At 41.1% G+C, this 26,364-nt stretch overlaps 2 protein-coding genes across 3 annotated transcripts; both read left to right on the top strand.

Annotated features, from left to right (window-relative positions):
- The first annotated feature begins 562 nt into the window (after nt 1-562).
- chrne (cholinergic receptor, nicotinic, epsilon) lies at nt 563-8,319 on the top strand. The gene is made up of 12 exons (XM_058626822.1): nt 563-731; nt 3,386-3,519; nt 3,731-3,775; nt 3,884-3,993; nt 4,464-4,619; nt 4,706-4,803; nt 4,887-5,087; nt 5,284-5,398; nt 5,853-5,967; nt 6,062-6,269; nt 6,427-6,560; nt 7,064-8,319. Exons 1-12 carry the CDS (start codon nt 662-664, stop codon nt 7,229-7,231), a joined length of 1,554 nt encoding a protein of 517 aa, XP_058482805.1. The 5' UTR covers nt 563-661; the 3' UTR covers nt 7,232-8,319.
- Nucleotides 8,320-10,922: 2,603 nt separating this feature from the next.
- On the top strand, nt 10,923-25,953 carry pld2 (phospholipase D2). 2 transcript variants are annotated; one of them, XM_058626790.1, is made up of 24 exons: nt 10,923-11,084; nt 13,792-13,947; nt 14,033-14,160; nt 15,990-16,132; nt 16,259-16,352; nt 17,021-17,086; nt 17,178-17,236; nt 17,314-17,559; nt 17,644-17,787; nt 17,865-17,948; nt 18,037-18,115; nt 18,370-18,480; nt 18,564-18,770; nt 18,854-19,010; nt 19,117-19,235; nt 19,443-19,556; nt 20,920-21,024; nt 21,188-21,276; nt 21,367-21,480; nt 21,756-21,802; nt 22,023-22,157; nt 23,272-23,425; nt 23,682-23,799; nt 23,884-25,953. In XM_058626790.1, exons 2-24 carry the CDS (start codon nt 13,815-13,817, stop codon nt 24,106-24,108), a joined length of 2,871 nt encoding a protein of 956 aa, XP_058482773.1. In that variant the 5' UTR covers nt 10,923-11,084; nt 13,792-13,814; the 3' UTR covers nt 24,109-25,953. The 2 variants fall into 2 exon arrangements, with proteins under 2 accessions (XP_058482773.1, XP_058482774.1); XM_058626791.1 differs by lacking the exon at nt 10,923-11,084 and adding an exon at nt 11,143-13,155.
- Nucleotides 25,954-26,364: the final 411 nt, after the last annotated feature.

The following is a 26,364-nucleotide window of genomic DNA, read 5'->3' as shown; positions in this document are numbered from 1 at the left end:
TCACATGTTCACTTTACTCAACCCATGGATGCTCGTATCCTTGCAGTATGTATAATTTATTTGACCTATTTCTCTTTGTCTTCCACTTTGCAGGTTGAAACCAACTAGAAAGTAAGAGTTAGTCAGTTTTGGGTCTTCTTCAGTGGAAGATGAACAGTAAACAATGAAGCACAACACGTACATATGAAGACTCTGAACATCTAAATGGGAAAACCTCGACATGGCAGCTGTCAAATCGTGGATTTCAAGGCGTGGATTTTGTAATCTGAAATCGTGCACGGACCTATTTCTAATCAATCAATGTGTGGTCAAATTATTCTGAGGGCAAATGTGGTCCAAATCCTCGCACATTTGTATCGTCGCTATTTAAGTGGCATCAGCACAGATACATGTAGCCGATGCTAATGATGATGATTATTGTGGGTGACCGTAGGGTAACTTGAAGTCCTGGTTTTAGTACTTCCCAGCTGCTGTGTAACCTGAGCCATGGGGAGCGACAGCCGGGGAGGGCGAGAGTCAGGGGTTTTGTTGGTGGGGGGGTTTGGACTCTTACTCTCCCCTTCTTTGCTTTCACTCCCTCTGTCTCCCCCTCTCTCTCTCCCTCACTCAAAATTTACATTTAAAAATAGTGCCGTGTTGGACAGTGCACCGGTCTTAGAATATGATGGCAGCAGAAAGGTTTTGGATATTTTCTGGAGTTGTAATTATTCTTGGGGGTTTGATTGTTCACGGTAAGTGGCGCAGTTGCAAACTTTTGGCACATCCTCACTGACTACAGCCGCCCGGCCTTCTTACCCATCCAAATAATCCTTTCCCCTATGTTCATGTGCATGCAGACGCTCAGTGTTTGAAGAGGCGTCCAGCTCTAAAACTCTTACCATTTCATTTTAAATGATTGAGCTAAATGTACATTCAATTTTGCCAATTTGTGTGAGTTTTTAATCAATTTTTACCAAATGTTTTTTTTTTGTATTTGCAGACTAACATACAGTGCATCAGTATGTTCAATACAATGTATACACAATGCTCTCTGTGGGCTACATAAACACAATTCATGTCAAGTGGACATGGATTAACGGTTCCGTGATTAAGTCATACTTCTAATTTTTGGCACATTTATCAGAGGACAAGAAATACACCAGTTTTAATTGAGTAATGCAGATTATTATTTGTGCTTTGGCATGCAAGCAGCATTACACGTTACACTTCAAAATCCCAAATATTTCAAGTATTATAAAAAGTTCAGTAATGCAGTTATTATAGAGAAGGTTTTTGAACCCACAGAAGGGTCGCGGAAGATTTCTTTTGGGTCCTAATACATTTTCCAGCCTTTTACTTTCTATTTTTGTGAATATCTTTGCAAATTATGTTGATAATAGGGTCGCGAGAGCATAAGTTTTCCGTAAATAACGTTCATTAACGTTGTCCTCGTGCACAGATGTGCACAAAGAGCCAAAGCAGAAGTTCTTCTGCAGCAAGAACAAGAGAGCAGAAAGCAGATGTGAAACTCTTATTGAATATGATGTAATATATCAAAAGTACGACGTAAATTTTATACATAAACAAGTTTGGGAGTGTAAAGGATTGTGTTAAGACAGATGGGACATTCTGCTCTCCACAGTTGTGGACAAATGTTCATTTCCTTGGTAGAGGTCATTTAAAAATAAAAGAAAAGAAAAGAAAAAGAAATCTCAGTGACAAGTCGCTGCCATGAGTGAGATTCATCGTGAAATGTAGGCTCTTGATATTATTGGTCTGGCGTGTTTGAAGTGCCATGTCTCTCAAATGTCACTTAGAGTTTGGGAACAGCGGTGTCCATTTCAAAACACTGGTCACCCACCGTGAGGAAAACATAAGTGTGCGCTCAGATCCTGGAAAGCGTTTCTCAGAGTCGCGTGAATTTACGAATAAATATTATGCCAACTGCTAAAATGCACACTCGAGATGAAGTTGTCTCGAGTGTGCACCGCCCTGAACTCCTTCAAGCTCATCGAGACGAGATGTACACGGAGTGCAGCTTAATAGTTAAAACTGGTCCAGAGACGATGTGTGTGTGCACTGGATCGTGGGTCAGTGTGGCCTTGTCGCTCTGACATTAACTGTGTTCCATCAGTTCTGATAAGCCCCGTTTTTGTTGGTTTTTTTTGATCCATTCTTTCTTTGGCTTCTCTGCTTCTCTAGTTTCTCATCATCACTCTCTTGCTGACATATCAGCAACAGGAAGTGACCAGGTCAAAACACAGACACCAAACAAACTTAATATCTACTGTGAGTTTGCTTCAGTGTGAAACTCCTCTCCAATTTCTCTGCTTGGACTGTTTATTTTTTTGCAGTCATTTCTTACTCAGCCTATTATTAATATGCTTTGTTTGAAAGGTGGATATGAAAATCATTTTCTACCAACACAACTCCTACACTCTTTAAAGTTAGGCAGACGTGGTTTTCTTTTTCTTTACATGATAAAATAATGTATAATGTACTATATATATATATATATATATATATATACATATATAACTTTTATAACTTTTATAACAAATTTACTGTCACATATGTCCCGACGGATTTTGATGAAACTGTCGGGATTATTTTTTTTTCTCCATTGAACGACATCTGACCACTGTCGTTACGCTGCCACGCTACACAACCAGTCACATGGGAGAATTAAGATTAGCACAGTGAAATATCTGTGTCTGGCTGTCTCGGGCATCTTTACTCACTTGTAGCACGTGTTACTGTCACCGTTTTTGTCTGACGCAGATATTGATGATTATTGCAGATGACCCGAGTATGACTTAAAGTCCCAGTTTAGAGTTTCCCAGCTGCAGTGTAACCTGACCTCGGGATAGTGACAGCTGGGAGGGAAGAGGCAAGCGGTCGGAAATAACCTCTGCCTTTCTTGCGCTTAGTCTCTCTTGAAATTTATCCTGAAAGGAGAGCGATATCATGCTACTGCTGCTGTGAAGAGGAGCACATTGACTCAGAGTCTTTATTCAATAAAAGAAAATTAAAGGACTAAATACTAGAATACCAGAATAAGAGGAATCATATCTTATCAGTGATGTCCAGCATTTGCTAAGGGTCATCACAGGAAATACCAAAGCCTCATAGAGACTGAAAACTATTCATTGTGCAAGAATTAGTGGCATCTACAGGCAAGACAGCAGATGTACACGACTCCTCTGCTCACACCTCCCTTCTCCAAGTATGTCAAGGAACTATGGCAGCCTTTGCATAGCAGGAAGAATGTAAATACTCCAATAAACCAATAAAAAGATCACATTCACTATATTTATAATACTTTATAATTTCTATAGTTTGCTAAAAAACCTAAAAGCACAGATGCATATAACTAATTCAATGTCTGATCGTTTCGTTCTTGCAGTGCGGTGTAATGAGGAGAGTGAGCTCATCGGCAAGTTGTTCAAGAACTACAACAAGAACATCCGCCCTGTGGTTCACCCTGTGGACAAGGTGGAGGTCCAGATCAAGCTGACCCTCACTAACCTCATCTCTCTGGTGAGAGTGAGCTCTTCCTATCTATTAGTAACAAAGCCAAACCAATTCAAGTTCAACAGTTGCACACAGATACACAAATATTCACAACCCACGGTGAACTATGACCCCCACTGGACAATAGTAGCCTGGTCAGGATTTTAGACATGACCACATGACTGTTGGCTGGTTGGTCAAACTAACATGCACAGTTACTTCTTCATTTGTACCACAGAATGAAAAGGAGGAGACACTTACAACCAACGTGTGGATTGAAATTGTGAGTCGTCGTCCAACATTTTGTTGTGTTTTGTTTTGTTTTTGTTTTTTACAATGAGTAGATCACTTCTGTGTTCATTTCCTTGGTTTCATCTGATTTCATGTGCAGCAATGGTCTGATCCTCGCCTCGCGTGGAACGCTTCTGACTTCTATGGCATTGATATCATTCGTGTCCCGTGTAACACGGTTTGGCTTCCAGATATTGTCCTTGAGAACAAGTACGACACAAGCGAAGAGCCTTCTGTATGCATGTTATTTCTCCACTGTTTGATGTAAACCAGGGGTGTCAAACATACGGCCCGGGGGCCAGAACCGGCCCGCCAGAGGGTCCAATCCGGCCCACAGGATGAATTTGTTAAAATTTCACACAATTACAATCTAAACGTAATGCAATATTTTTCACTTCCAGATACCTGTGACTAAATGTCTGTGCCTTTATAGATCCAGTGTGATGTGTAAATAGTCAATGTAGGCATGATATTGTTGAAATTGCACTTATATTCCTCAAGGAATTTAATGTTTTGTAAAAATATCCTTCATTAAATGTAAAAAAACAAAGGAGTTCTTGTTTTTCATAGGTTGTTATGCTATTATTTTACTATTTTTACTGGTACGGCCCACTTGAGATCAAATTGTGCTGTACAAAAATGAGTTTGACACCCCTGATGTAAACTCTTTCTCTGTGCAGCATCGATGGCAACTTCGGTGTGGCCTACTATGCTAATGTGTTGATCAGCAACTATGGCTGGATGTACTGGCTACCTCCTGCTATCTATCGCAGCACATGTGCCATTGAGATCACCTACTTCCCATTCGATTATCAGAACTGCACGTTAGCGTTCAGGTGTGTTGCAGCTGAACGATCACTCCGTACATACTGTCAACTACGGGTTTGACGATTTTATACATCTTTCACCGCCACAAACGTAGATCCCAGACGTACAGTGCCAAAGAAGTGGACCTCATCTTGGCTGTTGAAAATGACAAGACTATCGAGTGGGTGGACATCGACCCTGAGGCGTTCACAGGTCCGGGAAATCTACACGTAATGCTCCCCCCAACATTCAAAACAAACATTTGCTCTCCGGCTTATTGTGTTTTCGCTGTTCAGAGAACGGCGAGTGGGCCATCGTCCATCGTCCGGCCAGGAAGATGATCAACAAGCGCTATTCCCCAGACGACTTGGAGTACCAGGAGATCCTGTTTAATCTGATTATCCAAAGGAAGCCCCTCTTCTACATCATCAACATCATCTTGCCCTGCTCCCTCATCTCCTCACTGGTCGTACTGGCCTACTTCCTACCTGCACAAGGTCAGTTAGGCCATTTATCTTTTTCTAAATCAACATTAAATAGCCATCGCCCTCTGCTTCTTTATTGTACTTGCATAATAGTAGGCATCTGCAATGTTGTATTACTGCCTGTCCTCCCTGAATAATGTTTGGTAAAGGCAGAGCAGATGTGTTGTAATCTGCTGTCTCCTAAGTGTCTGTTGTCCTCTTGTTACAGCTGGAGGACAGAAGTTGACAGTTGCCATCTCTGTGCTGCTGGCTCAGACTGTCTTCCTCTTCCTTATTGCCCAGAAAGTTCCTGAAACGTCTCTTTCTGTTCCTCTCATCGGCAAGTGAGTCATTGTGTGTTGTCTGCTGACCGCTGCACTTTCTTTCTTGAAGATGCATTTGTTTATTTCCATGACAAATAATTGACTTATCGTAGCCGTAGAATTTAGCAAAGATCTGTCATCATGAACCGCCATGTTTTTACAGTTGCCCAGATGGATAAAACAGCCAGAGCGTGCATTTTGTGTTTTGAAGTTTACTATGCAAACAAATAACAGCTTTGTCCATAAACATTACGCATAAACCAATAAAGTAGGAGGAGGAAATGGCCGAGAGAGTGAGAGTGGGTGAAGAGAGTTGTGTAATGCTTTGTGTATTCTGTATGGTATGCAGAGGCCACCATAGTTCCCTAAAAAGCTTGGGAAGGGGAGGCAATTCATTCTCACACACTGGACCTTTGGTTTATTTATTTATTTCTTAATCTATACAGTTTGAAACCTTGTTTAATTTCTTCCTCAGGTACCTCATCTTTGTCATGTGCGTCACGACTCTCATTGCCACGAATCAGATTGTGGTGCTGAACTTCTCCCTGCGCAGCCCCAGCACTCACACCATGTCGCACACCATCAAACATGTAAGTCCAGACTGAGTCAAGCGTGACCATTCAAGAGTCATCCTTATTATTATTGTTGTATGTGATGTTGGCCTGAACTTTTTCTCCCACTCAGGTGTTCCTCGAGATGGTGCCTCGTTTCCTGGGCATGTCCCCACTGGTGGACGACAGTGAGGTGACAGCGGAGGTCAACGGAGTGCGGGAGCGGCGGCGCAGCTCCTTCGGCCTCATGCAGAGGGCAGAGGAATATGTACTCAAACAACCTCGCAGTGAAATGATGTTTGACAAGCAGAGGGAGAGGCACGGCCTCACACGATCCATTGGTAGAATGTCTCCTTCTAATACTACGAGAGAGCAAAATAATGTTTGCTGCACATTCTGAAAATGTCAATGAAGGACTGAGTTATGCCAAAAATGACATACAAAATATGAATGATGTATCAGGTGTTGCCTAACTCTCAATGTCTCCTTCACCCTCAGTGGATAATGTAGATGTCAGCAGCACAGCGAACCTTTATAAGAGTTTGGCCCAAGCTGCGCCTGAGATCAAGCAATGTGTGGATGCCTGCAACTTCATAGCTGAGAGCACGAGACATCAAAATAGCATTGGATCAGTGAGTATTACTTTAAATTATCCACCTGGTATGATGCAATTAAAATGACTGACGTCAGTGAAAGACTCGACTTGACACTCGTGACTTCAGACTTGGCTTAGACACAGAAAACATTGGGTGTCTGCTTTTGCAGCCTAGTTAATCTCATGGTTATGATAAGTGCACAAAATCAAAATCACTGTCTTTTTTAGCATATTTAATTTAAATGTAATTAATCTACACTCATATGACTTGACTTGTAACTTGCTCGACTTGAGACTTGAAGGTCAAGACTTTTCTTGTGATGATCTCAGGTTTAGGAATGAAACAGCAGTTCAGCAGTTTGACAGGATCACAGGTCTGATAGTATTGCTTGACATGGCATCATTTTCACATGAAGAACACAGAAAATAAAGAACGTTAAGTCATTTCTGTCAAACCACCAAAGGTCATGCACTGAACCTTGAATTATATTAGTTAACAGGTTCATTCTTTATCTCTATCCTTTTTCTTCCAAAATACAGGAAATTGAAAGCTGGGTACTGATCGGGAAGATGATTGACAAGGTGTGTTTCTGGGCTGCCGTGCTCCTCTTCATCATTGGCACAGTTGGGATCTTCCTAACAGGACACTTCAACCAGGTGCCAGCGTTACCTTTTCCTGGTCTGACTAAACAATTTGCTCCGACATAGGAGCGTTAACGACGAGAAGAATACTTTCGCTCTTTTCCAGTGGTCACTTTACCTCACGCTGTCTTATAAGTCTGGGAATTCTTGCTCCTTAAATCCTGGTCTCAGTGTCAGGGTTCGGTTACGGCTGTGCAACCGGATCAGATCTGTTTGTTCATGTCCACAGCTCAGACTTATAATTATGATTGTTTGTCATGCAGCTGAGGGTTTATGTGCTTGTTGAAGTTCCTCTCAGTGTAAATACATTGAATGTACTTATACTTTGAAAGGGTGGATTGGGTCTAGATAATAGGGATGTTGAAATAGTAGAAGTACAAAAACAATTATTATTTGTCGGTTTTGTACGACAAAGACTCAACAATGTGAACTAAGGCAGGGGCGGACATGTGGGTGTTCTTCAGGGGAAACCTTGACACCAGTTCCTCGCCATGCTGAGAAAGTTGTTTTTACTGAAGCAAATTATTACTTATGTATAAATTAAAGCCAGTGGCACTGTGAAAATTATACTCATGCATAGCAGTAAAGAGGATTTGCTGTCCTTTATCACGGGGCTTACAAGAACCATCCATGTACCACAGTGCTAACGTCTACTTAAAGGTGCAGTGGGTAATATTCAGAAACATTTACGGATGAAGTTGCAGCTGCATATCCGTCAAGTGTGTCAGAGAACCTGCACCTATGTAGTATCAAAACTCAAAGATTGGGGGTTACTGTAAAAACATGGTGGTTCATAAAGCGTGTAAAAATCTGGTCTAAAGAAAAACAACAATTCATACCATCAGATGATTGTACACTCATAAATAAAGTGTAATTATCTTCAATTTCTACCAAATGAAAAATAATTTCATTTTGTTTTACACACTGGGCCTTTAAGTTTGTATAAGTTGCTGTGCGTGTATTATGTCTTATAAAAAAAAAGGACCTGTCAGTCCAGATTCAAAGACTCGTTCCTCTTTCTATGACTTATTTATTAGAGGGTGGTGTTCAAAGTAGATGACTTGGAGGAATGTTGTTCCATTGAATGTTCCACAATGAATGTTGATATCATTGTGCCATGTTATGAAATAAATATTTTATTTTGTGCACCGTGACGTATTGAGTCGACGTATTTGCAAAGCGTTGAAACCTCCATGACGCAAACATTCTAATCCTGAGCTGAATACCAAAGTAGCTACAAGAACTCACTGCATCACACATGTTACTTTCTTCTTTTTCTTTTATTTGGGCCCAAGCACTTTTGAAATTCCTGGAGTGATGCAAAAGTGCCCCCAAAGGTGAAACTCAGCCTAAAATAAGTTGCACCAAATTTCACAAAAATTGTCCTTCCTGAATTTGCAAGCACACATGTTTCTTAAGGGATACAGACAGCTGATAAATGTGTTATGTAACAACAGCACCTTTATGGGTATGTTTGCTATTCTTCCTTCATCTGTACATTTATAAAAAAAAATGCCATCATGTTCTTTTGAAGAAGACCTGAATTTTGCAACTGAGACCACAAACTCCTCAGGAAAATGTTTACTGGTGTTATAAATAAAGTGAGAAGCAGGCTCATTTTGTCCATAGACTTACATTCAAATGAAGTTCTTTTTACAAAGTCGCCCCCTGGTGGCGAATTCTGTCATATTCTATAGTCTTTCCTTTTCAAACTGGAAACATTTGTCCATTTTTATATGGTCCATCTACAGATAAACCACAGGTTTTAAATGCTTCTGTTCCTTTACTTTTTCTTACTTTCTCATGGGTATGTCCATGGTCGACCCAGGTTCATGACATGGAACAAGGGCCTTTTCTGAGTTTGGATGCTCTCTTGTGTACGTGTGTGGGTTTTCCTCTGGTTCTCCTGCTTCCTCCCACAGTCCAAAACCATTTGTAAGTGTGAATGAGAGTGGACGGTTGTTTTGTTTCTGTGTGTTGGCCCTGTGATGAACTTTGAGCTCCAGTGACCCGTGACCTTCACGTGGAGGATGAAGCAGTAGACAATGGATGGATGTTCATGGCCTGGTGGTGGTAAAGTTGTGATAACCTGATAAACCCTATAGTTTCTGCTCCAGTGGGTGAGTGGGAGAGTAAAACAGCTGGTATGAGTCTGTATCTGTGCTTTCATCAAAGCCTCTAAAACAAAGAGGACTGACAAAAACGCATGACACAACCCACAAGAGCCATCACTACCAAGAAAAGCCCAAAATTCATCCACATACCGGCAAATATTAACACACGAGACTCAGACTGGGTCTTTCAGTTGACCCTGAGGACTGACAGTCACACCTTGACTCGGGTGAATCAATTCATTCTGTATAAGACTCTCTCAACAGGTCATGAGAATCCTTTTGGGTGAGTAATTCCTTTATCTTTTTTGTGGTTGACTGCCACCATGTGGTGTGACTCTGTACTACACTGAAGCAGATTACATGTTCCCTCAGATCAGTGCCCATTCCTGGCTAATTCATATAAATTAAAGCACAATTAGCTCATAAAGTGGATGAACAAATATTTACATTTTTTGGTGAAAAACAGGGGTCTTGTGATGTCGACAAATTCCTGGGGCCCCCTTAATGTCTGACTATGATTTTTTTTTTCCTGAGATAAACAGATTGAAACATAAAATATTGAATGAATGTTATGGGATATAATGTCTGGTGTGATTTTGAGAAATGTCACTTATGGAAAATTGTTCTTGCATAAGAAAAGATTACTAGAAACTAATTTGAACTTCCACATTTTCATAAGGGGAACTATGTCATTTTTTCCTTTTCACATCTTCCCACTTTTTTCCCCTGTATATCTTATCTACTGATCCTAATATTCCCTTAAATACACTGTGTTTTGGAATGTCTGGCTTTTATGTTTTAATACTTAGAACAAGAATAATATCCCCGTTAGCTGGTGACAGAAGCACACACATCAGAGGACAAACCAAAGATTTGACTTTTTTTCTTTACAAAGGTCAGTTTATTTTACTAATTATCCTTTTACTTAGTAATAAATTAGTAAGCTGTTCTATTTTCTCATTTGTTTGCTCACATGATCTTGGTCAGGGTTGATGACTGATGATTATGGTCTATGGCTTATAAAAGGAAACGTTTTTTCACTGACGTTGCACTTTTATAAATCCAAAAACAAATTAACAAAAGGCCCAGTTGTTATAGAAAGGGGATGTACATTCTCAAAAACACATTTACAAGATGTGAAACGTTCCGCACTGTATTAGTTCATTCTCTAAAATAAAATAAACGTTTTAATGTCATTCCACAAGCCTTGTCTTGGCAGTTTTGTATTCCTAATGTTGTGGGGACCTAAATCTGTTTTTTTTTATTAAATCAACGTAAATTACTGAATTTTTGGGTATAAATGAATCATAAAAATAAGTGACTTGCAAATAAGTTAATGTAATGACCTCTGTGTGTGTGAGAGAGAGAGCGTGAGAGAGATAGAGAGATAGAGAGAGACCTAGTCATGACTTGCCCAAGTTATTTGTCAGTTTAACGCATGTCTGTCATTCTTCTGCTCTCTGCACAGCTGAAGTTGCTTTATTTGGTATTTAAAGTATTTATTACTTTTTTTTAAATTATTATTATTATTATTTTTTAACAATCACATTATTCTATAATCCAAACTGAAAGACGTTTGTGTATAAAGTACAGGAGTCATGTAGGATGGTCACTTCTTTGCCCTCGGTGTGTCCTGTGGGACGCGCATTATGGGAGGGACTAAGCGTGCATCACTTATGAGGGAACAACAGGCGAACTCTCCGGTGACCGTGTGTTTGCGTGGACTACGATGAAAGTTCACGTTTAACGCGAATGTGCTTCATCTCGCGCGTGGACCGTCGGCGTGTGTTGCAGTCAAACGGAGAGTAAGTGTCGTTTTTTAAAGACAAATGTCTGACGCAGATTTCACTCGTGTCCCTGTTTTTTCCCCCCCCCTCTCTCTCTCTCCCTCTCTCCTTCTCTGCGTACGTACGTGACTGTCGCAGCTCTGCAGCCTAAACTCTCATATCACACCATCCAGATGCCTCTTAGTCGCTAATCTGCCTCTGTGTGGTGTAGTATTGCGGTTAATCTTTGATCAGGTGACATTTGCGGTGGTTTTGCACACTGAGATGGAGGTTCACTGTTTTTTTCCCCTCCGTGGAATGCTGTGACGCTGATGTAGGAAATCAGGGAATGGGTGGAGACGACACAGAATTTTGTTCTCGGCATTTGGAAACTTTTTTTTTAAATATCCGGTTTGGTAGGAAGTTGTTTGGTGTCTTATGTGGCGTGAACAGTGGGGGAAATGTGCGTTAATAAGAGAATGCGAGCAGTAGCAACAACAAAACTCTCAAATCCCAGACAAGCTAGGTGCGTACGTGTTTTAACTACAAAGTACGTCCTAAACACGCTTGTTATGACTTCTGTCGTAAACATGGCAAACGCAATAAATGAATATAAACTGAATTCCCAACGTATGACACATGTCTAAACAGTATATTACATTTAGCCCAACACATAATGTGATAAAACCATGCATGACTTATTACGTTTATCTACAAAACATGTATTGACATGTTTTTTTTTAATTTGAGTACATGAAATGTATTCAAACTATGTGACACATTGACCAGTGGCGCGCACAGACATTTAGAAGGGCAAAGGCGAAAATTCAAAAAAGGGCACCTAACGCATACTTTTGGTCAAACTTTTGACCTCTATATATCTAATTTTTCTCCACAAGAAAGACACTCTTTTTAATTTAGAGCTTTTAGAGGCCACTCCAGAGAGTGTATGCCACTGACAGTTACATAGAATCATTAAACAAACACAAACAACTTATATTGCTAGTGTGTGTCTGTGTGTGTTTGTTTTAAAGGATAATTTACGACCACACAGGTGACATACAGCTTTTATTCCCATTATCTCTCTCAGTAATATGTAATGTATTACATTTACAGATGGAGAGACTTCAACTCGGTTAACTCACTCAGCGTTGGGACTACAGTCTGAATTAGTTCATATAGTCAAATTATTTCATGGGAAAACATGACGGGGGGGCTCTGGAACCTTTTCTTTTTTTTTATCTTCCTTGGCTGAGAAACACAACAGAGAACGTCTGGTTTAGAGGTTAGAGTGGGAAATCCTATGTGAACTTGCAGAGCAGGCATTTGTTGACTCAACACTGTTATTTTAGTCATGTGGGAATTCCTGACCAACATGCACAGGCCCTGACCTTTGATTGAATATGTCACTTTCGAAACCTTTATTTTGTTCAGGGTGTCGACAAAGGACTCATTCACACATTTTGTAAGTGCAAACACACGTACAAAAACAAACGTATAAAAAGTGTTTTTTAACAAACTAACATCACCATGTGCCTGTTATTTTTCTTAGGATATTGCATTGACTTCCATTAATTTGGAAGTTTGGTGCTAGAGAAGCTTCTAAGAAGGACCCTCATATACTGTACATAATGCATTCCCTAGCCCCTAACCTTAAACTTAGTTCTAACCCTTAAAAAGCCAGAAAAAAAAGCCTTTAAAGTTGTGAGGACCAGCCAAATTGTCCTCACAAAGCGACAAATAATAGAACACTCACACACAATCACCTAGTCCCTCCTCCAAAACAAGTCAGTGTTGCCCAGGAAACAGTCAGAAATGTGCCCACATGTCGCACAAAAGGGTTCAAACACACCCTTTTTCTCTCACTGGTAGTCAAGTCCTGACTCTCATATTTCACTAAGTCAATGACCGGATCAGCAGGTTGACACGCGACGTGGCTGTAGTGAGTCAAGGCTCTCTGTTTTTGTCATTTTAAATGAATGGTACCTCTCACGGGAACATGATCTGTGGTCGACTGTGACTGAGCGGTACTTGAATGCCTCTTCCTGTGTGCTGCTCTGTCGGACTGTTCCACCGACGCTTGTGTTTCTTCAGCAACTTCAAACTGCAGGTGAAGTCGTGTTGTGCCGTCTGACTCTTGAATGACGCCTGTGACTGCTAATGAGTGGAATGCCGTCGCTGCAGTCCTGCCGCTGCTGCTCCTTAATACTATACCTTGTGTCACTCGTGATGTCGTTGCTGCTGCTATTTTTTTTAACTAATGGAAGCACTGCTGCTGCTGCTAGACTACTGCTACTTATGTTGGCTGTTAACATAGATAAATAGTAGATGTTCCAAATATCTAAATATACCCGTATATGCGACTTTTTCCATACAACATAAACAGAATGTGCAGGCGATAAATCACATTTTGAATAGTGAATATAGCATTGTTGCTTTCAATGTAACATGTTTACTTCATCTCTGGTGACATATAGTCATCACATAGACCTTTCTTTCATACAGCTCATATTAGGAAGCAATTTATAGACAAAATGATATTGATTAAACATATAATTGACATAAAAAGTGTTTCAGAAACAAATTACAGACTCAAGCTTCTTATCTGCTGTGATATTTCTATTGTTTCACATTTGCTTGATCTCATGCATGCTCCTTTTGTGCATATTGTACTGTACTGTGTATTGAGAAGGTGCACACACTCTGGATTATACATGCAAATCCGCCTCTTTTGTCTTTGCACCAGGGCACACTTGAAACACTGACGTGATGGCCAGTCCAGAGGAGGTGATTGAGCCCGAGGCTCTGACCTCGGCGGCACAAAACCTGGGCAGAAGGCGCTTCTCGCGTGACATCCACAATCTGAGTCCAGATGAGTTTGATGGCCTCATGTCCAGCACTGGTGAGTACGAAACATTACATCTGATCACGTGTGATGAGTGTATGAGATGAATTGTACTATAATGTCTCAATCCTCCAAATCACAGATGGGCGTCCTTTCCTGGTAGTGCATCATCTTCCCGAGGTGAAGGAGACGGGGGTACCTTACTTGATTCCCGGTGTTCCTATCACATGCAAAGTGGACAACACGGAGAAATACACTACTCGCTCAAAGGTACTTTCTCTTGGTAGTTGTTGGAGGCTGCAAGTATTTGTGGAAAGTTTCAGAGGAAGTCACACATATAGACCAAATGTGTGGCTAGTTGTGGTTTGTGCCAATATTATCAAACCGCTCTTTATAGCAAGCAACACTTTATGAATTGAGCTAAAATCAGAATACAGCGACAGGTCAATGGAACAGAAGTAGACACAGGCTTGGAGTTCGTAATATCTCAAAGACAATCTGACAAACGTTGAACACTTACAATATTTTAACTATTACACTTATTATAAGTACGTTGTCGTACGTCGGTGAGGAACAAGTTCCAGACGGACAGCGACTCCAAGTCCGTGTCTACTTCCGGTGTTTCATTGACCTGTTGCTCCAAACTCAGGAGCCAATCAGCAGGCAGCTTCCTAAGGCCCGCCCATGGTTGGAAAACCAGGGAGTGCAAAGAACTGCTCAATACAAAAAAATCATTTTGAATGATTAAATCAGTATTTTATTTGCAATTTGTGAATTTAGATTTTGTGGTTCATTTTGCTTAATTCATAAAGTGTTGATCGCTTCTTAAAAAAGTGTTGTTTGATTATATTGTCACAAATCTAATTCCATAGTTTGTCCCTGCGTGTTGGCGCCGCAACAACTCTGTCAGAGCAAAGCTGCCAGTGAGACTTGATTGTTAAACTTCCGGCTACTCAGTCAGCTGTCCCTGTGTTGTGTGATTGATGACTTTCACTCATTGTGGGTGTTTTGAGCCACAGGCTCAGCTGTTGTTGTTGTTGTTCAAGCCTGCTGTTGTTCAGATAGGGACGGGCAGGTTGGAGATTCTACTGTGTAGATGCAGAGTTAGCGTCGAGCAGGTGGGTCAAGTGTTTTGAAGGTGTGGGCGGCTGGTTTTACTGCTGAGTTTCCTGTGAACCTGTTCACAAATGTGTCGTTTGCGTCACAATAAAAAGTGCTCACGTGAAGTAGATCGTCTAGAGAAATCCATTAATATTTCACGTAGATCAATCTGCAATTATTTGATCATCGATTAATCGGTTTGTGTGTTTTCAGCTTCTTAAATGTGAATATTTTCTGGTTTCTTTCCTCCATATAACAAAGAAATCATTAAAACTGGATTATTTTGGTTTGTGGACAAAACAAGACATGTGAGAACATCACACGGATCAATATTTTCTGATATTTTATGGACCAAAAGTTTACAAAATCAATTATGAAACTAATCGTAGCCCTAATTTCACTTGAAAATGCTGTCTAACTCGCCAACATTCAGTCCCAGTGATTCACTTTTATTTTAACTGCCAAAATGTGCAATAATGCAGGAATAGTCTCGTTTTATTTTGCTGGGGCAAGGCAACAGCCTGAGTGGGAGGGACTGGTTCCACCTGTGTGCAGTGTTTGTCTTGTGTGTTCATTTAGATGCTATGCAAATACATTTTTTTGTGGTTGAGGAAAGCAAAGTTGAGTTCAGTCTATTTGGCGACGTCTTCTCTCACAGACAAATACACAGCTTGTCCTCGACTGCGTAGAGTTGACTACTTTTTAAAATTGTGATTTTAATATTTTGTTGCATTGTACAGTATGGTTCAATCTTTTCTTCTCTGAAACACTGTTACAAACCTTTTTAATTGTGTTGTCCTGCTCGTTCCCCGTTGTTTTATCTCAAGCTGCAATCCCACTCTTCTATTTCTTATTGTTCTATTTTCTATGTCGACATAAATGATGTCACAAATTGAATCGCAGAGTCTAAATCGTGCAGTCCTGGTACTTTTGGATTGTCTTGCTGCATAAAATACTTGTCTTGTCTAACGTGCATCATCTGAATCATGCCCACCCAGGTCCACGTCGGGACTCTGTACACTGTGCGGCTCACACACGGACATTTCCACTGGATAGTGAAGAGGAAGTACAAGCATTTCCAGGAGCTGCATCGAGACCTTTACAAACACAGGATGATGATTCAGTGGCTGCCGATGGGAAGGTCAGTGTACAAACCTATTCTATCTTCATCTGTGATGGAGCTGTGATGGTGAGATATTGTTGCTTTGACTTTCCATCCAGAGATTCCAGCGCTGACTACTTTGACTATTCAAATTTCTCTCCAAAGATTTGCAAAAGAAAGGCAGCAGCTGAGAACCATGTCGGCGGAAATGCCCAGCCTGCATGGGACTGAAAGAACCAGAAGGACCTCCAGCAAAATGGTACCAAACAACACGGGTCAACTAATATCCTAACACTCAAATATTCTATGAGCATCACTAGAAATTGTTAATAGATTTGGGGCATTTTCTTGATTGTTCTTACAAATATATATAGAATAATACTGAAATTGTTCATTTAACTGCACAATTCCTCAAAATAATTCAAATGCAGTTTGCCTGTGTGCAATATCCACATCAAAAAGCATTGATTTGATTTTTCTTACATTCTAACAGTATTTTGGTGAAATTTGGTGAAATTCTTCAGTCCTGCGTAAATTCACTGGCCTGAAAATGTTGCTAATGATTTGGATGTTTGTTTTTTTTTGCCTATGCAGATGACGGTTAAGATGCAAAAAATATTGCTTTTTTACCATATTGTGTTACAAATCTGATGTGTTTAAAACTAGAAAAAGCTTTCAGAGAGTACAAAGCACTCAGTTTCTGTCTTGCAAAATCAACAACTGTTTTAAAATCCAATGTGTTCAGATCTAAATCAAAATCTAATCATTTCTTCCTTGGTCCATAACCTAAATCTCCAGCTATTTCCATCCAAATCCTCTCTTTATTTCTTGAATAACAACATTTCTTCAACAAACATAGTGATAACTTGTGTGTTACAAGTTGTATTTCAAGCTTTTTGAACTTCCTTGCCTCCTTTTCTCTTTCAGAAATATCTTGAGGAGTATCTGAATGGACTACTGGAGAACAGATTCTGTAGGAATGACCACAGCATGGTAATAGCAGACAAACACAAACATACAGAAATGCATACAACGTGGATTCTATGCTTCACGTTTACATTGTGATCGTGTCTTTGTGTTCCAGCTGGAATTCCTCTCTGTGGGCGCTCTCTCCTTCATCACTGATCTTGGACCCAAAGGCTTGTAAGCAAACTTATTTACCCAGGAAACGAGGATGTGATTAAGACGTTTATTGTGCAACATCTGTCAACTTGTCTTAGGGAGGGGCCCATCTCCAAAAGGTCCGGCGGTCACCGTATCCAAGGCCTGAACTGCTTTGGCCATCATCAGTTCTGTTTCCGCTGGTCTCGCCGGTGGCTGGTGGTGAAAGACTCCTTCCTGATGTACATGAGTCGAGACAACAGCTGCATCAACTTTGTGTTGCTGTTCGACCCGGAGTTCAAAGTGAAAGTGGGCCGTGCTTACACGGACACAAAATACGGCGTCTGCATCGAGAACTTCACGCGGTACGTCCTCCGTGTGCTGCTGTGTGTGTGTGTGTCTGTGAACTCGGGGTCACGGTATGAGTCTTCGCCTTTGTTTTTGTTTAGGAATCTGGTCATCAAATGTAGCAGTTATAGACAAGCTCACTGGTGGAGTCATGAAATCAACCGGCTGGCAGATTCCTGTGATTATCTCAAAGTGCAACGCTTTGACGGGTTCGCACCGCCGCGTGAGGACACGCTTACTAAATGGTCAGATATGTATCCGCCTCAGATTTTATCTCCTGTCTTTTTGTTTGTTTACTAAACTTAATTGATATCATTTGAAGGTATGTGAATGGGAGGGGCTACTTTGCAGACCTGGCTGATGCTCTTGAGAAAGCCAAGGAGGAAATCTTCATCACTGATTGGTGGTAAGTGCCAGCAGAATCTGAAAGAAGCTTCTATTTAAGAGCATGTGTGAATAATGTACAAATGTATGTCTTTTTTTTTTTGTCTCAGGCTCAGCCCTGAAGTTTTCCTAAAGAGGCCAGCGACTGACAATTACTGGCGCCTGGATGAAATCCTGAAACGGAAAGCAGTGAGGATTCTCTCTCTTTTTTTTTCTAACTTTTGTTGATTTTTTTTTGTTTTTTTGTTGAGTTTATTATCTGCCTCTGTTTTGTCTTTGAACACAAACAAATGGAGCATTATGTGTGTTCTGTGTCCTTCATTTGAAAACAGACAAAATAGGCTTAATCATTATTATTTTTTGAACGTCTTGTTTATTTCTCATTAACCCGTGCTGAGCATTTTCTCACAAGGGTTCACCTCTCTGTGAACTTTTCCCCCCAGGAACAAGGAGTCAAAGTGTGTGTCCTGCTGTATAAAGAGGTGGAGCTAGCCCTTGGCATCAATAGTGAACACAGCAAGAGGACGCTCATGAATATGCACCCAAACATCAAGGTCAGTCTCTGCATAATGGGCCGCACAGAGGAGGGCGGCGTGTCATGTTCTAACGTCGGTGTTGCCCCTTTTACATGTGACAGGTGATGCGGCACCCTGACCACGTGTCCTCTGTGGTGTTACTGTGGGCTCACCATGAAAAGATGGTGGCCATTGACCAAACGGTGGCTTTTGTCGGGGGAATAGACCTGGCGTTTGGGAGGTGGGACGACAGCCAGTACCGGCTCACTGACCTGGGGTTGACAGAGATGCCCAGTGTACCTAAGGAGGATCCAAAGGGAAATACCGAAGTAAGAATTTGTTAAAGGAGTCCATACATTAACAGAAAAAGCTTGTTGATTGCCACACACTAACAGTTGTTTCTGTTAACCAGGACAATGGTGAGGTGGATGGTCCTAAACCATCTGAGCCAGATAATCCAGCACAGCGGGATCCTGGCAGTCTGACAGGCAACACCAAACTGTGGCTTGGCAAAGACTACAGCAACTTTATCAAAAAAGACTGGGTCCAGTTGGACAGACCCTTCGAGGGTACCTGCCTCTTCAGCTTCAGCATCGCACACACACACACACGCAAACGGATTCAAATCATTGTTGAACAAGGGAGCTGAACGAATTGCTTGATCTTTTTCTTCAGATAACATCGACCGTACTCAAATTCCTCGCATGCCATGGCGCGATCTGAATGCAGCCATTCACGGCCGGGCTGCCAGGGACGTTGCCCGCCACTTCATCCAGCGCTGGAACTTCACCAAGGTCAGACTCAAAATTAAAATGACAGCTTCAGAAGGCTTTAAATCAATCTATAGCATAACTGTTAACAAGCAGTTATTTAAAGGATGAAAATAAAAGAGGTGAGTAAATCGCAGTAGCCTCGTTTGAATTTGAAGGCTGCTTATATGGAGACATGACAAACAGAAGGAGATAAATCTGGCTCTGATTTATTTGTTTTGTCTTCTCTAGATCTTCAAAAGCAAGTACAAGGACGACTTCTACCCCTACCTTCTTCCCAAGTCTCAGTGCACGACCGACTCGCTCCCGTTCACCGTGCCTGGCTCCAGTAAAGCCAAAGTGCAGGTATTTATTCACACACATTGAACGCAGATGAAGTCTTGTGCATAACACCTGTGAAAAAATGTTTTCATGGGATTTTCATCAGGAAGACAAGGGACATGAAGTTTACTGCAAGTTAATGTGTCATTTAAATGAATATAGAGGTGTCATATCTGACTTAAAACACTAAAAACATTGGGGAGTCACTAAAACTCTTATGTTTACCAGATTTTGGGAGTGGCTTATTGTATATACAGAATCAGGACAATGTCAAGATTAGAAAACCTGTTTTGTCACAAAGCCAAAAACACACACATATAAACCAATGCAGCTGATGTGGAGAAATTGAACAAAAACGAATTGTATTACTGTATACACACAAGACCGTGGCCAAGAAAATTGAAGGCTAGTACTCACTTCCACTCTCCGTTTATGTGTGAAACCAAGTCATTTGTAGCGGGTATTCTCACAGATCTATTTACAGCGGCTCTGTTGTGGCTTTTGAAATGCGACTCAAGTGCTCAGTGTTGTTTTGCAGTTTGCAGATGGCGGAACAAGAGTAAGCAAAGTCTGTGGAACAAAGTCAACTCCGACACGTTTGTCCTGTTCAGTCGAGCCAGAGGGAAACAAATGTACTAGGACAGGGAGGGGATGTCTTATATTGTCTTATGTTCAACGGGCTTAACATTGCAGTACACATTATGCAAAACAACAACAACGAGAGGACAGAACAATGAAAGCTAATACAATAAAGAGAATTACCTTAGATAAAATAATGATCTATTACATACTATTATAATAAAATAGGGAGCTGTTTGGACACAATTCTAGCAGAAACATTATCATCACGTGCTATTTGTAAAGTGTTTGTCATCTATAACAATAAGGCTCTTTATGCTCGTACTGTACAGAGGGCGGTGAACTGTAATCTTAACCCCTGCTACCGTATATGCGCGAGCTTTCAGATCAGATTCAGGTTTCGGGGCACAGCTTCTCTGTGTGTGTGTGTGTGTGTGTCACACAGTTACAAAGTGGTTATCTTATCATATGACTGCAAGTTAGGACAGTATTTCCCAACCTTTTCCTTTTGGGAACCACTTTTTAAACATGACAAACAATCACAGGCAGAATTCAAGTCATTTTATGTCCAATATTATTTGGAATAGACTGGACTTTTTCACAATCACAACTTCATATTCAATAAATCTTCAGTGAAAGACTATTTAACGACGCAAGCAAATCTTCTTCGACCCATCTGTGTGTCCTGACCGCCTCGGGACGAAAACAGTGTTGTTGTCATAACAGTAAAATGAGAAGATCACACCGTACTTGATGAGTCCCGCGACGGAGAGAGGATTTGAGTTTCTGCACGTCCTTTTCCCCTCAGGTGTTGCGCTCTGCCGATCGATGGTCAACTGGAACCTGCGAGTGCTCCATTCTCAACGCCTACATCCACACCATTAAGAACAGTGAGCACTACATCTACATCGAGGTAATGCACAAATGTCCCTAAGATATTTTCGATAATTACTGAGATTGTCTGTGGCCACTGGGCTTCTGATTGCAGTTGCTGGCTGCCGTCCTCGCCAGCTACCTGCCTGCTTTTAAGCACTCGGCTCACACTGAGCCACCATCTGCCTTCTCTCTGCCCTTAGAACCAGTTCTTCATCAGCTGTGCTGACGCGAGGACCGTCCATAATGGCATCGGCGACGCGATTGTGGATCGAATCCTGCGAGCACACAGGTCTGTTTGGAGCTTACAGGCCACACAGTCTATAGTATTATATACATATATATATTAATGGTGTTATTGTGAATTAATGTCTTGTGACAGAGAGCAGAAGAAGTACAGAGTGTTTGTGGTGATTCCACTGCTTCCTGGATTTGAAGGAGACGTCAGTGCCGGTGGTGGAAACGCCATCCACGCTATTCTGCACTACACTTACAGGTGAGTGTCATTCTGTCATTCTGTGTGTGGGTGCACTAGAAGGTTTACTCAAGGTTTAACTGGTTAGTAATCATTGTTTCTTCTGTTACAGTTGATTTTAAATGATGGTTTTGTATATAAATATTATCACTCAGTGAGTCATCAGATTACAGCTGCATTCAGCCTGTTGTACAGGTCTTTGCACTCACACGTGAAATATTGTGTTCGTTCATTGACGTGATTGTTGCGTAATTGTGTTCGTTGGCGTAGTTTGAATGCATTTTTTGTTGTTTTAGGACCATTTGCAGAGGGGAACATTCCATCCTATCACGACTGAGGGAAGGTGAGTTTCATTCGAAGGACCTCCTGTATCCTCTCTAACGTCACTCCCTTTCTTTCTTCCTTAAAAAACTGAAGCAACTGGTTCTAGGTATCTACTCACCTGTCTGCAGTTTTCTTCCTTGATGTGTTCATCTCTGTTTTTGCATCCACTCAAACAGCCTGTTTTAATGTCCTGCATTCTTTATATAGTCTATAGTCAATCATTTTGTTTTGCTCCGCAGTTGAAGACAAGTGGACGGAGTACATCACAGTCTGTGGCGTGAGAACGCACGCCCGGCTCTCCCAGTCGCTCGTCACGGAGCTCATTTACGTTCACAGCAAGACCCTCATTGCTGACGACCGCTGCTATATCATCGGTGAGTCACCACCAGCACAAGCTCATTCAAACGCTCGTCATTTGAAGTGAATTGAGATGCGTCTTTATGTGCGCATCAGAGTCGCTCAGATGAAATGCAGTCCTAACTTAATCACACATTTCAAAAGTGCTCAAAATTAAAACGTGCATACATGTGTATGGATGCATTAATTTATGAAAAAATAGTAAGATGGATGAAAGTGTGTTAAATAGGGGATTAAAAAGCAACGTTACGAGGGGATAACAACATAAAGTTTAAAAGCTACACCATCCATAGAAAGGTAACTACATTTTAGATTAATTTGATTGTTTCAGGAAACCTTATCTTATAATTCCTAAGATTCATTTGAAAACTAGCCTTGTTTTAATCCAGCTGTATTTGAATTGCATTCTATAATAACCTCACTGTACACAGTCTATAGTAGTTTAGTGGCCGTGGATTCAGATTACCTGCCTTACCAGATGTAATCTTGTCTTGCTGGTATTGTTCACTCTCAGTCTCGTATTACGTAGAATATACACTTGTTGGCCACTTTATTAGGTACACAGGACACCTGATATCGTGGCAGGTTGTGTATCCTGTGTGGTCGTGTTCTGCTGTAGCACATCTGCTCCAGGGTTTGACTTGTAGTGTGCTCAGATGGTCTAACTTGTAACAAGTATTTGAGTCTCTGGTGCCTTTCTATCATTTTGAGCCAGTCTGGCCTTTCTCCTCTGACCTCTAATATCAACAAGGCATTTTTTCCCAGAGACCCTAGAGATGTTTGTGTGTGGAAAAAAAAAAAACAGTAGATCAGCAGTGTCTGAAATAGTCAGACCAGCCTGTTTGGCACCAACAACCAGCCCACATTCAGAGCCACTTCTGATGCTCAGAGAACATGAAAGCTCCATGCAGGAGACCCTTGTTCATGGAGTGTAATCTCCTAACATTTCATTCCTGAACAATACAAACGACAAATATCTAAACCAATAAACCCTAAAACCTCGTTCTGGAGAATATTTCCCATGTCATTTTAAAACAGTATCCATTTCCTGTGTCCAATACTGGGTCACTAACAAAGATGTCTCTGAAAGGACATGTTGTAAAAGTTTGCACACTCCCCCTCGCGCTCCAGGATCGGCCAACATCAACGACCGCAGCATGCTTGGCACGAGAGACAGTGAGCTGGCAGTGTTTGTGGAGGATGAGGAGAGGGTGCCATCCATCATGGGAGGCGAGGAGTATCAGGCGGGACCCGTGACGCTCGCTCTGCGCAAAGAGTGTTTCAGGTCAGAGCAAAATATGGAACTCCTGAAATGGCAAATCTGCATGGATGACCTTGAATGAGTGCCTTTTTTTTTATTTTTTTCGCCTAGGACACATGATAAGTCAGTAAGTGAGAAACCACTGATATACAGTATCTTATCTTTGGGCAAAAACAGCAATAATTCTTTATTCTCTATATATACTTCTATAACTATTATGGGATGTGATAAATGGACTGTGCTTGCTGCACTTCCGGCTGATGTGTCTTTACCTTACCAGTGTCCTTGTTGGCTCCTCGTCGGACCCAAGTATCAATATTGATGATCCCATCAGTGATCATTTCTTCTTCTTGGTATGGAATGAAACTGCTAAACTGAACGCCGCCATTTATGAGAAGGTAAGCAATCAAACCACGGAGTGTGGATCATAAGTTGTGCGTTTTTTATACGTTTCTCACCTCACTTGTGCTGCTGTGATACAGGTCTTCAATTGCCCGCCCCTTAACATTCTCCACAACCTGCGGGAATTGAGGGAGAACTCGAACAAGCGGCCCCTCTGTGACACAGACCCTGAGCAGGCCTCGGAGGAGCTGAAGGCCGTGCGCGGACTGCTGGTCCACTTTCCCCTCAAATACTTGTGCGAGGAGAACCTGCAGCCTTCGCTGACCACTAAGGAGGGCATGGCTCCTGTAGAGCTGTGGACATAACCGCGACTCAGCACTGGTCAGACCACTACATAACTGTTAAAGGGCTGCTGCACCACACAATGTTCAGCGTAGTGCTCCAATGCAGGTGCTGCACAGTGCAGGAAAAAGACGTCACGTTTAAGACCACACTTGTAAATCATTGTGTTGCTGACAAGTGATGAGTTTGTCTGAACGTAACCACTAAAATGTAGATTTTTGATGATGATGGATCATCTGTGAGAACAGTAAGTTAACTTGGCCAGTTTGTTCAGTGCCGTTTGAACTGCAGGACGAGCAGTGGAGCAAAACACACATAAAAATGAATGTATGATTCAGACGAGGACTGCAGAGTTGTACTGGAAATCAAGCATCTCACATGATCTGGGAACATAGTGTACATTTATCACTGCAAGGTTTTTGAGTGAGTGGGTGGCACTGTCTCTGTGTCTCTCTCTCTCTTTCTCTTTCTCTCTCTGTCTCTCACACACACACTCTGCTTTACCTCTCTCTGCAGTGCCAGCAAATCTGTCAGAACATTTGTGGTTGTTATGGTGACGGATATAAAGAGGTGACTGGATTGGAGCGGAAATAAAGACTGAATAGGGCACAAAAAAAAAAATGGAGGGTGGGGGGTGTTAGTGATGAGTTTCTAAATCAGGATGCTGCTCCAGAAAACAGAGGCTAATGTGTTGAAATAATACCATAAATATCTGTTATTGTTGTAGACATGATACAGTCAAGTGGGAAACAAGAAAGGAAATGGGAATGAGATAATTAACATGCGCTATTAAGAGTCACCATGACAACCAAATAAAGTAAAATATTATTGCACCCTTTTGGCAGCAGTCCAGATCAGAATATCCCAATATTTACCTGTGATAAAGCTTTTTAAACCAGAGACACTCATCCAGTTTGACCATTGCTATTGTCCACAATGTTGTGTATTCGTGCCAAACAGACCATATTCTCCATTCCATTAAGCCATAACACTGTTGAATTTCTTTTTACTGAGCCACAAAGCATTGAGTGAGAGCGACTATGCAGCCTGAAAAGTCTTGCACTGGACATATACTGTACTGTTGATGGTAAGAACCAGACAGGCAGCTACCCTTCTTATGATTTGAAAATATCACACAGTAGCACACAGTAAATGCAATAAGAAAATGTAATAATAATGATAAGAATGGTTCCTCAGCTACAAATCATATGTGACTGAAAAGGAGTTTTAAAGTGTTTCATACACAGTCAACGCTTTTGTTTTGTTAAGTTTTTGGAGATATCAGAGCAGCAGAGGTTGTAAATCTCGTGAATTTGTAGTTCATATTTTTTTTATCCTTCACTAACTTTACGATAGCGGACGCAATTGTGCAGACCAATTTCTACGTGAAGCACCTTTCACAGAGTAGCCAGTGAAACCATCCGTGTGTAAAGATGGTGCATTATTTACTCTCCAACTGTTCAACCTCTCCCATGGAGGATGATTTAAGAAGTCACTCGTGAGTTCTTCCACTTTTTTTTGTATAAACTTATAAAGCACAGTTTGATTCCGTCAATAGCGTTCTTTGTGTGTTTTAATGAGCAGCCATGTCTGTGATACATTGAGAAGTGACCTTATTACTGTATAATTCTATCATGAATTGTATTCTTAGTTGACTTCTAACCAGCATCACTGATACATTTTTATAAATATAGTACTAAGATCATTTTTATTTTTAACTGATAACATTCACACTATGAAATCCACTGTATCTGTAGATTACTAACCCACAGAGCTAAATAAGATAATAAATACTCATTTTTGACCAACATTTATTTTAAGGTTTGTTACTCTTCCTTGTTTCATAAATAAACCTTTTATTGAATGTCTGTGAAGTCTGTGTCTGCTTTTAATGTCATCCTCGGGAACAGTTAAAACAGTCAAATGAAACCCATTCAAGTCTTTCACAGCTGAAACAACATGTCGAGAATCCATGTGTCCGACTTGTCTAACTTAACACAAACTGACTCTTTAAATGCAGTGTAAGGGCATTTTATTTGGGCATTGGTCCCAGCTGAGGCATCTATTTAATTCCAAATAGGACAAAATACATGTGTAATATCATGTTGGATGAAGTGGATCTCCTGAATATGTTCACTCTGAGTTAAGCCTCTGTGTTTGGAATGAAAAAAAGCCATCCTCAATGGAGCTCTGATACTACGATTCACCATGGCAACGGGTAAACAAAGAGCACAGCCTCCATTTTAATCCAGTTGAGCACAAATATTAACTCATGCCAA

This window comes from Solea solea, chromosome 4 (genome assembly GCF_958295425.1).
Source record: "Solea solea chromosome 4, fSolSol10.1, whole genome shotgun sequence".
Taxonomy (NCBI): domain Eukaryota; kingdom Metazoa; phylum Chordata; class Actinopteri; order Pleuronectiformes; family Soleidae; genus Solea; species Solea solea.
Note: the sequence above shows the minus strand (reverse complement) of the source record. Positions and strands in the feature narration are given on the sequence as shown.